At 65.9% G+C, this 17,304-nt stretch overlaps 1 protein-coding gene across 4 annotated transcripts; it reads left to right on the forward strand.

The window, feature by feature from the left end:
• Window positions 1-1,853: 1,853 nt before the first annotated feature.
• LOC123349822 (rho GTPase-activating protein 11A-like) lies at window positions 1,854-15,486 on the forward strand. Of its 4 annotated transcripts, none has more exons than XM_044988038.1 (14): window positions 1,854-2,252; window positions 4,259-4,431; window positions 5,409-5,503; window positions 6,054-6,150; window positions 7,302-7,558; window positions 7,846-8,003; window positions 8,740-8,883; window positions 9,158-9,220; window positions 10,602-10,707; window positions 11,466-11,545; window positions 11,831-11,954; window positions 12,469-12,571; window positions 13,041-13,194; window positions 14,049-15,486. In XM_044988038.1, exons 2-14 carry the CDS (start codon window positions 4,327-4,329, stop codon window positions 14,864-14,866), a joined length of 2,304 nt encoding a protein of 767 aa, XP_044843973.1. In that variant the 5' UTR covers window positions 1,854-2,252; window positions 4,259-4,326; the 3' UTR covers window positions 14,867-15,486. The 4 variants fall into 4 exon arrangements, with proteins under 4 accessions (XP_044843973.1, XP_044843975.1, XP_044843974.1 ...); XM_044988039.1 differs by lacking the exon at window positions 1,854-2,252 and adding an exon at window positions 3,813-3,919; XM_044988040.1 differs by lacking the exons at window positions 5,409-5,503; window positions 6,054-6,150.
• Window positions 15,487-17,304: the final 1,818 nt, after the last annotated feature.

The following is a 17,304-nucleotide window of genomic DNA, read 5'->3' on the forward strand; positions in this document are numbered from 1 at the left end:
TATGGGAAGGAGGGATGGATGGATGGGGTGTGTGGGAAGGAGGGATGGATGGATGGGATGGATGGGAAGGAGGGATGGATGGACGGGGTGTGTGGGGAAGGAGGGATGGATGGATGGGATGGATGGCAGTGAGGGAGGGTTGGCCGGGGTGTGTGGGGAAGGAGGGATGGATGGATGGGGTGTATGGGAAGGAAGGATGGATGGACGGGGTGTATGGGATGGAGGGATGGATGGACGAGGTGTATGGGGAAGGAGGGATGGATGGACGGGGTGTGTGGGGAAGGAGGGATGGATGGATGGGATGGATGGGAAGGAGGGATGGATGGACGAGGTGTGTGGGGAAGGAGGGATGGATGGACGGGGTGTATGGGATGGAGGGATGGATGGACGAGGTGTATGGGAAGGAGGGATGGATGGATGGGGTGTATGGAAGGAGGGATGGATGGACGGGGTGTATGGAAGGAGGGATGGATGGACGGGGTGTATGGGAAGGAGGGATGGATGGACGGGGTGTGTGGAAGGAGGGATGGATGGACGGGGTGTATGGAAGGAGGGATGGATGGACGGGGTGTATGGAAGGAGGGATGGATGGACGGGGTGTATGGGAAGGAGGGATGGATGGACGGGGTGTATGGAAGGAGGGATGGATGGACGGGGTGTATGGGAAGGAGGGATGGATGGACGGGGTGTGTGGGGAAGGAGGGATGGATGGACGGGGTGTATGGGGAAGGAGGGATGGATGGATGGGATGGATGGGAAGGAGGGATGGATGGACGGGGTGTGTGGGGAAGGAGGGATGGATGGACGGGGTGTATGGAAGGAGGGATGGATGGATGGATGGGATGGATGGGAAGGAGGGATGGATGGATGGGGTGTGTGGGAAGGAGGGATGGATGGACGGGGTGTGTGGGGAAGGAGGGATGGATGGATGGGGTGTGTGGGAAGGAGGGATGGATGGACGGGGTGTGTGGGGAAGGAGGGATGGATGGATGGGGTGTGTGGGGAAGGAGGGATGGATGGATGGGGTGTGTGGGGAAGGAGGGATGGATGGAAGGGGTGTGTGGGAAGGAGGGATGGATGGATGGGGTGTATGGGAAGGAGGGATGGATGGACGAGGTGTATGGGAAGGAGGGATGGATGGATGGGATGGATGGGAAGGAGGGATGGATGGACGAGGTGTGTGGGGAAGGAGGGATGGATGGATGGGGTGTATGGAAGGAGGGATGGATGGATGGGGTGTGTGGGAAGGAGGGATGGATGGACGAGGTGTATGGGGAAGGAGGGATGGATGGACGGGGTGTATGGGAAGGAGGGATGGATGGAGGAGGTGTATGGGAAGGAGGGATGGATGGATGGGATGGATGGGAAGGAGGGATGGATGGACGAGGTGTGTGGGGAAGGAGGGATGGATGGATGGGGTGTATGGGAAGGAGGGATGGATGGACGAGGTGTGTGGGGAAGGAGGGATGGATGGACGGGGTGTATGGGAAGGAGGGATGGATGGACGGGGTGTATGGAAGGAGGGATGGATGGACGAGGTGTATGGGAAGGAGGGATGGATGGATGGGATGGATGGGAAGGAGGGATGGATGGACGAGGTGTGTGGGGAAGGAGGGATGGATGGACGGGGTGTATGGAAGGAGGGATGGATGGATGGGGTGTGTGGGAAGGAGGGATGGATGGATGGGGTGTATGGAAGGAGGGATGGATGGACGGGGTGTGTGGGAAGGAGGGATGGATGGATGGGATGGATGGGAAGGAGGGATGGATGGACGGGGTGTGTGGGAAGGAGGGATGGATGGATGGGGTGTGTGGGGAAGGAGGGATGGATGGATGGGGTGTGTGGGGAAGGAGGGATGGGTAGCTCGACCCAAGGGTCACAGACAGGCAGAGTGTCTCTGGTGCAGTTTTCCTTCAGGGGCCCTGGTGGGAAGTCAGCTGAGCTCCCGGTGCGACGCTGCAGCCAGAAGCGCGACCCCCATCCTGGGCTGCACAAACAGGGGAATCTCCCGCCGGAGCAGAGAGGATATTTTCCCCCCCGTGTCTGGCCCTGGTGCGACCGCTGCTGGGACCCGGCGTCCAGTTCTGGTGCCCACAACTCCAGAAGGGGGTTGACCAATGGGAGAGGGGTCGGAGAAGAGCCGCGAGAACGATCGAAGGGTTAGAAAAGCTGCCTTGGAGAGACAGACTCTCGGAGCTCGGCCCGTCGAGCTGAGCAAAGGGCCGGCTCGGGGGTGGCTTGGGCTCTGTCGGTAAGTAGCTGCCCGGGGAAGAAATATTTAATAACGGGCTGGTGAGTCAGCGGCGGCAGGTTGAACAGGACCCAGTGGCTGGGCGGTGACGCTGGACAGACTCCGACTGGGCAGGAGATGTGCGGATCTGCTCTGGGAATTGGGATCACAATGGGTCTTGGCTCAGAATCTAGGAATTTGACACCTCAATTTCTGCTGTCGCGTTGGTTCCTTCCCCATCCCCGATGGGCGGTGCAGGGGGCCGTTCGCCCAGAGCCCACGCAGCTGTGCCAGCTCTGCCCCAGCGGTGCCCTCTGCCAGTGGCCTGGCCCAGCGGGGCCGCAGCTCTGCCCGAGTCGCTCCCCCCCCGCCCCCCGGCCCAGCAGAGTCGGGGCGGGGATGATGGGGCTTTTCTAGGTTTCAGGGCAGGGCAGGGCTGAAAACAGCCCAGGGGCCCAGCTTTCTTCCCCCCTGTCACGGAGTGGGGGGGAGTCAGGGCCCGGCCCCCCCCCCCCGGCTCCCTGCGATTCACCAGGACTCTCAGCCAGCCAGGAAAGCAGAAGGTTTATTTAGATGCCAGGAACACAGTCCAGGACTGGGTCTTGCAGGCACAGATAACAGGATCCCCCCTTGTTAGGTCCATCTTGGGGCCCCAGGAGCCCCACAGCCCCCAGTGGGGAATCAGAGCCCTGTGTGTCCTTCCCCAGCCAGCCCCAGTCTGCCCCCCCGCCCCTTTCCTGGGCCAGGAGGTCACCTGACCCCTTTGTCTCCAACACCTCCAGCCGGCACCTTTGCAGGGAGGGGCCCCGGCCATCAGTTGCCAGGAGACAGAGTGCCAGGCATTCGGGTGCACTGGCCTTTTGCTTTGCTAGATACTTAAGAACTGCACTGGGGACACTGAGGCACCAACCCAGCATTCCCAGCCCCCAGTGAGAACAGTCCCCCCTCGTCACACCCTCCGGTGCTGGGGGAGCTGCGGGGGGAGTCCGGGGCCAGCCCTGCTTCTCTCTCCATGTGCCGGGGGCAGGACCCTGGGGGCTGGTGGGTGCAACCGCCTCTGGAGCTGCGCACATGCCGTGGGGTGTGGGGGGCAAGCACGGCCCAGATCCCCACAGCTACGCCGGTGCCAACCCCCTTGGAGGCTCTGCGCCCAGGCCCGAGCCACAGAGACCCTGGGGCTGGAACGGGCAATTTAACCCCAGTTTGGGGGATCCACCCCCCAGTTAGCCAGCACCATCGCTGGACGGCTGCAGGGGAGGGGGGTGGAAAACCCCCTAGCGGTGGGACAATACAGGGGTCTTGGAGACTGTAACAGATCCCCTCAGAGCTGGGGCCGATAATTGGTTAATTCCAACCCTCTGCTCTTAATTAGCACTGACTGGGGGGCAGGGGCTGGTCCATGGCAGGACTGTGACTTCTCTAGATTCAGCTTTAACGACGGAAGCGCCTGGAAAGGGTTAATTGCGGGGGGGGGGTTGATCTGTCTCTGGGGTGGGGGGAGTATTTTGAGGCGCTGCTACACATTCAAAGGGGGAAGGATCCCCAGACAAATTGACTCGTTAGCGTATCAGCCAGCACCTGGAAAAGGTGCGGCTAACGAGCACCACCTCCCCCCCAACAGGGGAATTTATAAATAGATCAAAGGGTGCCTCCTTTCCTCTCTCCAGCGGGTCCCCCATGGGCTGCAGGTCAGGGGAGCACCTGGGACCAGCAGATGTTTTCCCTGCTTCTTTGGGGGGCTACAGATTAGAGGGGGTGACAGGGTCGGATTGGGGGCACCCAAACCTGGAGGGGTCTGGGAGGAAAGGAATGGCCAGGATTCGGGGTGGGGACTGGCTGGTGAGGGGACAGGCTGAGACTGAGGGGCAGAGTAAAGGGGATTGTGCCTGCTAGCCAGGCATCTTGCAAAGCTGTAGTTGGGTGAATCCAAGGGGGGGGGGGGGTCTCCATTTAAAAATGAAACAGGGAGGCTGTGTCGGGTGCTGGGACAGAGCCAGGCTCAGTCGTTCCCTCTCCTCCTTGCCCAGTTGTGGGGTGTCCCTTGGGCCCATGCTGGGGCCGCGTGATGTGACGCCTCGGCCGTGACCCCGGAGCCATGCCGAGCCTGGAGAGAAGGGAGCTGGCAGAGGCTGTTGTCCGCCACCTGCGGCGCGCTGGCGTGAGGCTCAAGCACTGGAAACCCGCCCTGAGCGACTCGCCTGTAAGTGGGGGAGCAGTGGGCCCCCTCTGGCCTCCAGGCAGCTGTGGCTGGGGTGGAGCCCGTTGCCAGCCCTGCGACGTCTCCGCGCGAGTTTCATTAACAGGGGGGAGTGTTTGTGGTCCGATTGTCGGGACTCCTGGGTTCCCCTCCCAGCTTGGGAGGAGGGGGTGGGGCCTAGTAGTTGGAACCAGAGGGGTGGGGAAGCCAGGACTCCTGGGTTCCATTCCCAGCTCTGGTTGGCAAAGTAGGGGCACCTTTATGCCTCAGTTTCCCCACCTGCCATGGAAATTGGGGGGGGGGGGCTTTTGCGAAGCTCTTCGCCAAGCTGCCCCCCCCCGAACCAGCCTTGGGGCGTCCTGGGAGCAGAGCGCCGGGGGAGCCCCCCCGTAACCAGGTCACACTGGCAGCAGTTCCCTTGTTGTGGGCGCCGAGTGCGTGAAACCGGATGCGCCGCTTGCACTTCAAAGCAGCAGCAGCTTCTGTGACCCTGTTTCTCCCCCTGTAAGCCCTGCCCCGCTGCCTAGCCCCACAGGCATGGAGCTCCCCCCTTTGAGAGCTCTGCCCTGGGGGCCACACGGGCTTTCCCCAGAGAGGGCAGATATTGGGGGGGGGAATGAGGGGGCCCCCTTTTATCTTCAGCTCTGTGGTGAGGTTTCACTGTGGGGTATTGGGATGAACCAAGCTGCCTTCTGCTGACTCCAATCAGACCTGCTGCTCTGTGTCTCATACGCCCTCTACTGCCCGCAGCTAGGGGGGAGTCGTCTTTAGGCCCGGGGCAATGGGTCAGCTGGCAGGGAGGCTGCCTGCTCTTGGCCACAGCTCTTCCACGCTGGCCGCACGGGCACTGACCCCATCCTCTGCCCTCCAGTCTGATGCCCAGAGGCCGCGGTGATGGGCACCAGGGGGAGGGGCCTAAGCCGGACAGCTCAGAGCAGCGGCCCAGTGCCAAGTCCCGTCTCTTCTCTCTCCTCTCTCAGCACCAGGAGAAATCGCCCCTGGCGGCGCCCGCCGGCCCGTTCGGGACCCCGCTGCAGGCGCTGCCCCTGTCGGAGAGCGTGGAGGGAGTCCCGCGGTGAGTGGGGGGGGCGAAGGGGGAGCTCGCACCAGCCGGCACCGGGATTGGATCTGGATCTTAGGAAATGCGCCTCCAATAACTTCATGGCTGGGCTGGAGGGAGGAGGGGCTAGAGACCCCCCCCCGCCCAGCTCGCAATGGCCCCGCCCCTGCGTTCAGTAGCCCTGGCCCCACCTCATTTGAAGCGTCAGGGGCAGCTACACAGACCCCCCCCCCCCCCTTGGGGGCGACGCCCCTCCCAGGAGCAGAGCCGTGGGGGGGTCCAGCCCCTTGCTCACAGAGACCCCCGCTGTGGGGGTGTCGGTAGAGAGGCCCCATGGAGCAGTGGGTTTCAGAGAGGGGTAAATGGGGCAGTCCCTTCCCCCCAGGGCAATTGTCTCAGGCTCTCGGCAGACTCAGGCCGACGTGCTGGGGGGCGCTGACCCAGAGAGGTTCGGCCCCAAGACCCCCAAAGGGTTAAGGGGGGAGGGGCTGATGCGGACTGAGAACCACCCCCCACACACACTGCTGCCTCCTTAGCGCCCCCCCTCCCCCGGGTCTGCCCCCAGGTTCCTGGTGCAGATCTGCGAGGCCCTGCGGCGGCATCTGCACACGGAGGGGCTGTTCCGGAAATCCGGCTCCGTGACCCGCGTCAAGGCCTTAAAGGTACGTGGCCCCCTCCCTGCTCAGGGGCAGGCTCCCCCCCACCCCCGCTCAGCCGTGATAACGAACCTCCTCCCCCACCCCGTCGCAGGCTGACTCGGCACGTACGTCTCGGCCGGCAAGCAGGCCCTGGCGTGTGGCTGATGGTGGTTAGTGATTGTGCTCCAGGCAGGGCGAGATCCGGCGCCTGTGTGTGTGTGTGTGGGGGGGGGGGGGGGATGGGAGCCCTCCCCATGAACACTGCACCCCTGGAGTGTGAGGAGGCGCTCGGGGCCGGCAGCAGTAGTAGGCTGTTCAGCTCGGTCTGGGCCAGATGCAGGAGGATGCGCTTGGAAAGCATGTTGAACTTGCAGTGGATGGGATGATCATCCCCCGTGTCCCCCTGATACAGACATGCACCCTGCTCTAACCACTAGGCACCACTCCCCTCACAGAGCTGCAGAGAGAACCCAGGAGTCCTGGCTCTCAGCCCCCCCTGCTCTAACCACTAGACCCCACTCCCCTCTGAGAACTGCGGAGAGAACCCCGGAGTCCTGGCTTCCCCCTCCCACCACACACACAAGTCAACCTCTCCCTTCTTCAGTTTCACTTCCAAAGCTCCCTTCTCTCCCAGTGCCTGCTCTCGGGGGAGGAGGGAACACTGGGGATTGGGGGGACTTTTTGGGAGGCTGGGGGCCAGCAGCATCCCTGTGCCCCGGGTTTCCTGCTGCCACAGGCTGATGAAATCCAAGGGATGTTGCCACAGACCCAGGCTGGAGTCTTGGGTAGCGCCCCTGCTCCAAGCCTGTCCCCCTCCCACAGCTTGGTGGGGATCTGGGGTCTTTGCTCAGCCCCTCCCTTGGCCTCCAGGGGGCAGGCAGGAGAGAGCATGGGGAGCCAAAGGGGAACCCACCCTCATGCTCCAGGGCTGGAGGGGTCAGGCAGGGGGATCTGGTCCATGCCCAGTGAGGCCTGGCTGGCTGATCCACGGGCTTCAGCGGGGAGCGGGTGAGAGAACGGGCCGGGCCAGGCTCTGCAGCTGAGCCTTCTGCCTGGCCCTAGCGCCCATCAGCCCTGGAACGACGCCGGCCAGGTGGGTGGGGAAACTGAGGCACGGGGTGGGGCGTGAGTCCCCTGGGGTGTTGGTGGCAGATCTGCCCCCCCTGTCGTTCCAGGCCCAGCTGGAGGCCGGGGAGAGGTGCCTGGACTCGGCTGCCCCCTGCGACCTGGCCGCGCTGCTCAAGCAATTCCTGCGGCACCTGCCCGAGCCCCTGATCCCGGCCGCGCTGCAGGACCCCTTGTGCCGCGCCCAGCAGCACCCAGCCGAGGGCGAGCGCGGCCCCCTCACCCTGCTGCTGAGCTGCCTGCTGCCCCGCCACAGCGCCCGCGCCCTCCGCTACTTCTGCACCTTCCTGCGCGATGTGGCAGCCAGGTGGGTGTGCGCCGGTGCCCCTCACTCCCGACCCGCAGCCCCTGCTACCCCGGCCCTGGGCTCCCCCAGCTCTGCCGGTGCCCCTCACTCCCGACCCGCAGCCCCTGCTACCCCGGCCCTGGGCCTCTCCAGAGACTGCTCTCCCTGCTGGGCTGTGCAGTGATATTCAGATGGGGCTGAGACTGGAGGCACTTGGGACCCGGCTGGGTTTGAACGCCCAGCAACATGGGTCTGCTTCTGGCCAAGCCCTCGCGTCCGGCTCAGCTCACCTCCCCCCTCCCCCGCAGGTGCCAGGAGAACAAGATGGACGAGGCCAACCTGGCCGTGATCTTCGCCCCCAACCTCTTCCCCAGCTGTGCGCTGAGTGACGTGCCGGGCACCGAGCGGCGGCTGCTGCTCCAGGCGGGTGCTGTGCAGGCCCTGATCAGCCACGCGCCCCACATCGGTGTGTGCACGGCCGACCCTTCCGAGCGTCTGTGTCCTATGCCCTGTACTGCTAATGGGGATTCCCCCAGAGCCCTGGACTGGCTCAGTGTCCTGGGGAAGCTGTGAAATCGTTTCAGTCCCTGCTGAAATGTCTCTAGCGCTTTGCATCCAGACGTATCTTGCAAGCGGTTTACACGGGTCAATGCAGCCACCTCTGGGGAGGGGCACGGGGGCTGTTTATGGAGGGACCCTTCGCCCAGTGCTGGGATGCAGCCACCTCTGGGGTGGGGCACGGGGGCTGTTTATGGAGGGCCCCCTCACCCGATGCTGGGATGCAGCCACCTCTGGGGTGGGGCGCGGGGGCTGCTGACTGGCAGCAGGACGCTGCTCTGGGACAGGCAGCGAAGGAGGCTGCATCCCAGTGTCAGTGCAGGGGGTGACCAGAGGAGGCAGCAGCTCAGGACACTGGGGTCAGGGCCTCCCAGCTGTGTCCTATCCCAGAATCCCCTGCTCTGCTGACTGCCCCATGTCCAGTGGGCTGGTCTGACCCCCGCAGCGTGGCAGGGTGCTGGGGCTGCTGGGGGCTCTGCCCCCCTGCGATGCTGGTCCCCCCCCATGCTGTAGGGGCTGGGTGGCAGCGAAGAGGCACCTGACGGATGGGAGTGTCCGGGGGCTGCAGGCAGGTGGCTCTGGGGTGACAGGAAGGGGATTCTTAGGGTGTCTTGGCTCTAACCCCCCCTGTGTCTCCCCTCTAGGCAGAGTCCCCCAGTTCCTCCTGGACAAACTCCCAGCTCCTGCCCCTGAGCCAGACAGCGGCCGCCAGAGCCCGGCGGGGCCGGGGGATGCCGGAGACGGGCTGGCGGAGCGGAGCCAGAGACTTCGCCGGAGGAGCGTTGGTGGTGAGCGTTGCTGGGGACAGGCAGAGAACCCAGGAGTCCTGGTGCCCGGTCCCCTGTTCTGACCACTAGTCCCCACTCCCCTGCCAGAGATGGGGCGAGAACCCAGGAGTCCTGACACCCTACCCATGGAACAAGCCCCCTGCCCTGTCACTATGCCCCACCCCCCAAGGGGTGTTCAGGAAGCTTCCTCGGGGGTGGGGGGGTTTGGCCCTAGTGGGCGGGGATGTGATAGGGGGACGCTATGGGGTTAAATCTGCCGTTTTCCGTCTTGCAGACATTGTGAACGGGGCCCTGACCAAACTGCGAGTGGGGCGTGGCGCTGTGGGGCCGGGAGTGGGTGAGTGCAGGGCTGCTGGGCGGGAGCATGGGGGTGGGGGCTGGCTCGAGGGGGGCAGCTGGGTACCGTGGGGCTTGGATGAGTATAAGGCGACTCGCAACCCCCCAGCTCCCCCCCACATATATTGGGTGTCCCCAGATCCTCATCTGAGCAGCTGTGGAAAGGGCTCTGGGCATCCTAAAGTGCTTTACGCTGCGTGCGTAGAGACCCTTTGCCTGGCACTGGGATGCGGCCACCTCTGGGGTGGGGCGCGGGGGCTGGTTCACAGCCATGCAGCAGGTTAGGACTGAAACAAAGAGCAACTCTGGGCCTGAGGGGGTGGCTACGAAAAGCCACGCTGGGTTTGCACCTTGTCTGAGCAATGGCACCTCCTGCAACGCTGGCCCCCGGGGGCTATCGGCCACCTCTGCTGGCCAGGGGAGAGCGCCCCCTGCTGCCCCCCGCTCTGCTCCTTGCAGCACAGCGCCCCCTAGTGCTGCCCTGGGGCAATGGGGCAGGCCCTGACCGCCAGGGGAGAGCGCCCCCTGCTGCCCCCGCCCTGCTCCTTGCAGCACAGCGCCCCCTAGTGCTGCCCTGGGGCAATGGGGCAGGCCCTGACCGCCAGGGGAGAGTCCCCTGCTGCCCCCCTGCTCCTTGCAGCACAGCGCCCCCTAGCGCTGCCCTGGGGCAATGGGGCAGGCCCTGACCGCCAGGGGAGAGCGCCCCCTGCTGCCCCCGCCCTGCTCCTTGCAGCACAGCGCCCCCTAGTGCCGCCCTGGGGCAATGGGGCAGGCCCTGACTGCCAGGGGAGAGTCCCCTGCTGCCCCAGCCCTGCTCCTTGCAGCACAGCGCCCCCTAGCGCTGCCCTGGGGCAATGGGGCAGGCCCTGACTGCCAGGGGAGAGCGCCCCCTGCTGCCCCAGCCCTGCTCCTTGCAGCACAGCGCCCCCTAGTGCCCCCCGGGGCAATGGGGCAGGCCCTGACTGCCAGGGGAGAGTCCCCTGCTGCCCCAGCCCTGCTCCTTGCAGCACAGCGCCCCCTAGCGCTGCCCTGGGGCAATGGGGCAGGCCCTGACTGCCAGGGGAGAGCGCCCCCTGCTGCCCCCCTGCTCCTTGCAGCACAGCGCCCCCTAGTGCCGCCCTGGGGCAATGGGGCAGGCCCTGACTGCCAGGGGAGAGCCCCCTGCTGCCCCCCCGCTCCTTGCAGCACAGCGCCCCCTGGGGCAGTGGGGCAGGCCCTGACTGCCGGGGAGAGCGCCCCCCGCTGCCTCCACAGGGTCTCTTCCATGCAGCGATGGGGTGCATGAGTGGGGGGGGGTGCCCTGCTGGGTCGGGGAGAGCCCAGGGCAAACATAGGGGACCTCCCCCAGCCTGTGTGGACCCCAGCCCCCCTCCTCTCCCTAGACTCCCCGAGCGGCTCCAGCCTGGTGCCCCAGACGACCCCCTGCAGCGCCAAGCGCAAGGCCTTGGAGGAGCTGGCCCGGGAGGCGCAGCTGGGCACCAAGAAATGGTAGGCGGCTCCGTGCCGTTCCCCTGGGGGGCCCCGGGGAGCTCAGAGCGGGGGGGAGTTTGGGGTCGGACGGGGGGGCACCGGGGAGCTCAGAGGGGGGGGCGTTTGCGGTGGGAGGGGGGGCACCAGGGAGCTCAGAGCGGGGGGAGTTTGGGGTCGGACGGGGGGGCACCGGGGACCTCGGAGCGGGGGGCGTTTGGGGTCGGACGGGGGGAGCACTGGGGAGCTCGGAGCGGGGGGAGTTTGGGGTCGGACGGGGGTGCACCGGGGAGCTCGGAGCGGGGGGAGTTTGGGGTCGGACGGGGGAGCACCGGGGAGCTCGGAGCGGGGGGCGTTTGGGGTCGGACGGGGGGGGCACCGGGGAGCTCGGAGCGGGGGGCGTTTGGGGTCGGACGGGGGGGGCCCCGGGGAGCTCGGAGCGGGGGGCGTTTGGGGTCGGACGGGGGGGGCACCGGGGAGCTCGGAGCGGGGGGCGTTTGGGGTCGGACGGGGGGGGCACCGGGGAGCTCGGAGCGGGGGGCGTTTGGGGTCGGACGGGGGGGGCACCGGGGAGCTCGGAGCGGGGGGCGTTTGGGGTCGGACGGGGGGGGCACCGGGGAGTGTGGTGTGGATGCAGCCGGGTGATGCCAGATGGGGGGAGGAGCCAAGCTTTGGGGGGCACCCACTTTCCCGGGCGCGTCCTCCAATGCACGCTGGGAACTCCGGGGGGCGAGCCGGTTCCGGCCCCCGCTAACGCTGCCCACACCTGCCCCTTGCAGGAGACCCGCCGTGGGGCTGGCTGGCTCGGATCTGTCCACGGACGAGGCCGGGGACCCCTTGGACCAGCCCCCGGAAGATGGTACGGCCGGGGGGGCCGACTGCACCGTGGGGTGGTAGGATAAGAGGGGTGGTGGAAAGAGAACCCAGGAGTCCTGGCTCCCAGCCCCTGCTGCTCTAGCCACTAGAACCCACTCCCCTTCCAGAGCTGAGAAGAGAACCCAGGAGTCCTGGCTTCCAGCCCCCCCCTGCTGTAATCACACCCCTCTCACCTATCTCTTCCCCCCGTAATAGACAAGCATCTATTCTCGCCCCCAAACACCAGCCCCCCACCTCTTGGCTGATCCCTCTGTCTCCCCTCCCCCAGCTCCTGCCAACCTCCCCGATGTCTTCACCGACAGCCCCCCAGAGCTGCCCCCCACCGCAGGGACTCCGCCCCCCAGTGTCGGCCTGCACCGAAGGAAAAGCAGCTGCAAGAGGCGTCCTCAGAGGTAAGGGCGGGGGGGTCTCCCCACTGGTAACTGCACCATGTTGGGATGCCTGCTCCTGCCCCACAGGTGTATCCCGGGGCAATGGCTGGAAATGCTGGTTCCTGAGCTGGGGACCTCTGTGGGGCCGGGTGCTGCTCAGACCCCCCTACTGAGACTCGGGCTGCTCATTGTGCCTGGCACTGCAGACATTCCCCCCCCGCAACAGCTGGGGAAACTGAGGCCCAGGAGATGGGGGGGGGGGGGGTTGCCCAAGGCGTCCCCCAGGGAGGTGGTGGCAGAGTCTGGAATTGAACCTTGATCTCCTGGGTCCCAGCGCAATGCCTGACACACAAACCCCACCCCGGGGTGTGTGTGTGTAATCGGCTCATCCCTGCTCAGTTCGCGGGCAGCATTCGAGGCCCGGTGGACGTCTCTGGCGGTGCCTTGGGCAGAGCCTGGCTCTGGGGTCTCCCCTGGAGCCCGCTTGGTGCCGTGCCTGGGCAGCTCTCCTGACGCCGAGCTTCTTCCTGTCCAGGAAGCTCCCCGCCCGATCCCCCCACGGCTCCCCAGCCCCATTCGAGCGGCAGGACGCGGGGCGCAAATCCTTGCGCATCTTCGCCCGTAGCGGGAAGGAGCTGGTGAGTAACTCCAGACGCACGGGCCCCTCTTTGGCCTAGAGGTGAATCCCCGTTAGCAGTATAGGGCCTAAGATGCGTGACGCTGCAGCGCAGGGTCCACCCAGCAGGGGGCAGTAGTGATCGTGGCAGTGCAGCCCCCCCAGGCCTACCAGCAGGGGGCAGCAGTTCCACACACCTGGGCCAGCTCATTAGCAATGCCATAGCTTGGGTTGTGGAAAAGAACTTGGGCATCCGGGGCTGGGGTGGGGGTGGGGGGAGTTTAAAGGGACACGGGGGAGAACCCAGTGTCCCCGCGCTGCTTGAAAGGGGCCGGCCTCCTAGTGCCACGTGCCAGCTTGCTCCCGGGGGTCGGGTCAGACCTCGGAGGCCTCCCCTGGCACCTAGTCGCGGGCCCCTCCAGGCGCTTTCTAGCTGCGGCGCCGGCCCACGGAGCAAAGCCGCAGCCCTTCTCCCTTTCTCCCCCCTGCAGCCTCCCCCGGACCTCGCCAAGCGGGACGCCAAGGCCCCCGAAGCCAGCGGCTGGCACCTGCTGAAGAGGGTGGTGGCAGACGGCCTGGAGGGGCACCGAGCCCCACAGAGCTGGGTCCCGCTGCCCTTGTGCAGGCCCACGGAGCCGGATGATGGTACAGCCCATGCCCTACAAAGCCCCCCCCATCTTCTAGGGGTGCGGGGGGTAGATAAAGGGAGTGGGGTTTGGATCAGAGCTGGGGGAGGCACGACCCAGACACCATGGTGATGGGCTTGGGTGGGAGCAACAGGGGGTTCCTCTGTTCTCCCCAGAGGGACCCCCATCAGCATCCTCGGCTGGCACCCGTCCTGCCTGCCCCACCATTGACCCGGCTTCCCCTTCCCAGTCTGTGGGGCGGGAGGGTTGCACCCCGTAACCCCAGACCGCCCCTCCCCACTGCAGCAGCCGCGCTGCATCTCAGCCCAATGGCGAAATAGCTTCCCGGCCCCGTCGTCTGTGTTGTAATCGGCTGGTTTCAACAGAGCCGGGCGGGGCGGGGCGGGCCGGGGTGGGTGGGGGGTGAGTGGTTGCTGGACCTGCAGGCTCATCTTCACCCCGCCCCCGTCCCAGGGCCAGAGAGCCTCGGCGCGCCGTGGGTCTGTTTGCACGATGCCGCCACGGCCGCCGGGTCGAAGATCCCAACCGCGTAGAGATCAGGGTTTGCCCATATCCAGCCCTGTCAGCGCATTAGCTGCTGTGCCTCACCCCAGCGGTGGCTGCATCTCCGTGCCGGGTGAGGGGTCCCTGTGTAACCAGCCCCTGCACCCCACCCCACCCCAGCGGTGGCTGCATCTCCGTGCCGGGTGAGGGATCCCTCACAAACAATCCTCGTGCCCTGCCCCACAGCGAGGGAACCCGGTACAAACAGCTGCCACGCTGTGCCCCCGAGGTGGCTGCATCTCACTGCCGTGTCTGATGCCGCCTCCCATGACGCGGGTGGGCCGTGACGGGGCCATGTCTGTGTTCCAGGGACACGTGCTGTCGAAGACCCCGCTGCCGGGCAGAGCAAGCGAGACCCCGTGCCCGCTGCGGGATCCGCGGATGCCGGCAAGAAGCCGTGCACCGCGGAGCTGGACCTGGAGGCCTGGTTCGGAAGCCGCACTGGGGTCCCCTGCAGGCAGCAGCGGGCCCTGCGCAGGTCCCTGAGCTGGCCGGAGGGCAGCGTCAACGACCCCCCAGGAGCAGCCGGGGCGGGGAGCTCCCCATCCCGCCCTGGAGGAGGTGAGACAGAGCCGCTGGATGACGCGCCGGGGAGCCGACCTGGCCTGGAGCCGCTGGGCAGCCGCATGCTGTGTGTCACGCTGGCCCCGGGCGGTGCTGTGCCCGGCTGCCTGGGGGCTGGGGGGGGTGGCCCGGAGGAGGAGCCGGCTCCTGGCTCTCTTGCCCAGCGTCTGCCCGGCCCCGCCGGTGCCCCCAAGCGCCAGGTGAAGCGACTGACCCTGGCCTTCCCGCGCTCCCCCGCCCAGCCCGCCGGAGCCGGAGCCGGCACCCCCAAGCGGGCAGCCCGGGGCCGGCGCTTCGGGCGCTCGCTCAGCCATGAGAGCGCCCTGCCCCTGCCCGGCGGGGCCGGGGCCCAGGCCTCGGGGCGGGGCGACCCTGCCCTGCAGCCCCCCAAGAGTCCACTGAGCTACTTCCGGGCCTGTGGGCGGCAGATCTTGGTGGGCCACAAGCACCTCACCCTGGCCTTCGCGGGGCTGCGGGGCCGGAGGGAGCCCACCGCCAGCCCCCGGGACATGGCCCCCGCCGGCCCCTCCTGCGACCCCCAGATCTCCCCTGCTGGCTACTAAACTCACCGCCAGCCGGGACTCCCTGGATCTGTGAGGGGGGGGGGGCACAGTCTGTCTGCTTGGGCTGGTGCCCTCCCTTGATGTGCCGCATTCCCCTCCCTTCCAGGGAGCAAACTGGGGCCGGAAGTTTGGAATCCCCTGGGCTGCGGCTGAGCGCTCCCCTCACCCTCCGGGTGACCCAAACCGGGTGGGGCTGACGGCCGGGCACCCCTGGGCACCGCGGCTGCCTCCCCTTAGCAGCCGTGTCCTCGCCTGGTCCTGGCAGGCAGAATTCTGTGCATTTCGTCCCCCGGCCGGCACTTCCCAAGCTGCTCTGCACCCTCGCTCGCTGGCCTCTGGGAACTGGCTCGTCCTGGGTTCAAATGCCCGGCGGAGAAATCGGCCTCGGGTTTTTTTTACCCTGTAATCTCCTGGTACCAGCTCCTCGCGCCTGGGTTTCTGCTGCCGGCTCTTTCACGCCTTGGGCTGCAGTTCCTGCGTTTCGCTGTGGGGTGGAGGGGGGGTGAGAGCACACTGCTTGTTTCTGGAGACGGGCCCTGATACCTATACAAAGTGTAGGGACTGTGGTGTCTTTTTCCCGAGCCCGGGGCGGGCGGGGTCTCCCCTCTAGTCACACTCAATACTTCCGAAAGCCAGAAGGCCCACGGGGTCGATGTTTCTTTCCTTTCAAATGTTTAAATTTCTTCCAGAATAAAAGGTTTTTAAAAAACTTGTTTCCCCCTTTTTTCCACCCAAAGAAGTGGTGGGGTCGGCCCAGATTGTGGCGCCCCCGGGGTGTTGGCCGCTGGGTTTCCTGCACAGGGTGGGATCTCGCTGCTGCTGGATTGAGGGGGCTGGGATTGGGGGGGGGGGGGGGGAATTGTTTGATGTTTGTAACCGAGGGGAGGCTGGATTTTTACAGGCCAGGGGACGTGGATGGACAGAGCTGTGCCACCGGCAGTGAGATTAGGGCTCCTGGGAGATCTGCACGCACCTGAAACTTCAACCAAACCCGCTGGCCTCCTTAATGTACCATGAGCCGGGCCCCCCAGCGCTCTGAGCCCCTGGGGGGGTGAGGAATTAACCCCCCTCCCTGGGTATAGATGAGGAAACTGAGGCAAAGCAACTTCCCCGACTGCCCAGTTCCCCTTCTGGGGCTGAAACGCAGGAGCTTAGAGCAGGGGGCTGGGCACCAGGACTCCTGGGTTCCAGTCCCAGCTCCAGAAGGGGAACTGGGCCTTAGGGGGAAGTGGGGGTGGGGGGTGAGCTGGGAAAAGATTCCAGGAGTCCTGGCTCCCTGCCCACCCCCACTAGACCCCCCCCTCCCAAAGCTGGGGGAGAAGCCAGGGGTCTTTGGTCTCTTGCCCCTTGAATGTGGGGAGAGGTGTGGAGCTGTAGGGCGGGGGTGGGGCCCCCCATCTCATCCAGTCCCAGGGTTGGCCCCAGGGCCGGGCTGGTGGGGTCCATCTTGGGCTGTCCCGCTGGAGCCTGGTGGCTCTGGGGTCTGGCTGTGCCCTGAGATCTCTGCAGCAGACAGCTGCCTGGGCGCGTTACCCAGCTGCCCCTGCTCCTAGCATGCTGGGGCTGGCCATGTTTTCCCCCCCCCGGGGGGGGGGAGAGGGGGTGTGTCTCCCTGCCCCATGGCCAGGACCCAGGGCAGCTTTGCAGCAAGCCACGAAAAAGCCCCATGACCTGGGTTGTACTAAAGGGCTGATGGGGGGGGGGGGTGCACCATAAATCCAGCTTTGCACTATCCCATCTTCCTGCCCCAGCGCTGGGAGAGGAATGGGCCTAGAGCCCATGGGGCGGCCTTGATCCCAGCTGGGCGGGGGTGTGTTTCTGGGCAGCGCCTGGCATGCGGGGGCCCTGATCCCAGCTGGGGGGGTGTTTCTGGGCAGCGCCTGGCATGCGGGGGCCCTGATCCCAGCTGGGGGGGGTCGCCCTGTGTCTTCCTGCCAGGCATGTTGATGGGCAGCCCAGAGCTGGGGGCCAGGATGGATTTATTTGATTTCGGCTGCTGATCTGCAGCATCACCCAATTAGCACCCGGTGCCCCACGACTGTCCTTGGCTCCCTTCTCCTAGGCTGCTAATTAACGACCCAGCCTGATGGATTCCACCCCGGGCGCCCTCTAGCGACCTGCCCTGCAGAGCAACCTGCATCGCCCGGGCAGGAACCGGAGGCCGGCTCTGTATTCAGGCCCCAGTTTTCATAGCTGTGAGGGGCACCTGCCAGCCCCCTGGGACCCGGTTCAACGCTGAGTGGGGTGTGAGCGTATTTCTCCCCCCCCCCCGTGACTTTTCTCTGATGTTGCAATGTGAAGACAATATTTTTGTATTATTTCGGGCTCACTCTCCGTATTACTGGAGCCCCAGGGCGCCAGGCCCTGTACAAACAGAACAAAACTCCGCTCCCCTTCCCTGAGCCCTTCCGGTTGTCGCCGCCGCCAGGGACCAAGAG

This window comes from Mauremys mutica, chromosome 15, assembly GCF_020497125.1.
Source record: "Mauremys mutica isolate MM-2020 ecotype Southern chromosome 15, ASM2049712v1, whole genome shotgun sequence".
NCBI classification, from domain to species: domain Eukaryota; kingdom Metazoa; phylum Chordata; order Testudines; family Geoemydidae; genus Mauremys; species Mauremys mutica.

Bases quoted from the DNA above. Each gene is read 5' to 3' on its own strand.
- LOC123349822 (XM_044988038.1), top strand. From the start codon at position 4,327: ATGCCGAGCCTGGAGAGAAGGGAGCTGGCAGAGGCTGTTGTCCGCCAC. The intron at 7,559-7,845 runs GTGGGTGTGCGC...CCTCCCCCGCAG, and splicing joins CTGCGCGATGTGGCAGCCAG to GTGCCAGGAGAACAAGATGG. The intron at 11,955-12,468 runs GTAAGGGCGGGG...CTTCCTGTCCAG, and splicing joins TGCAAGAGGCGTCCTCAGAG to GAAGCTCCCCGCCCGATCCC.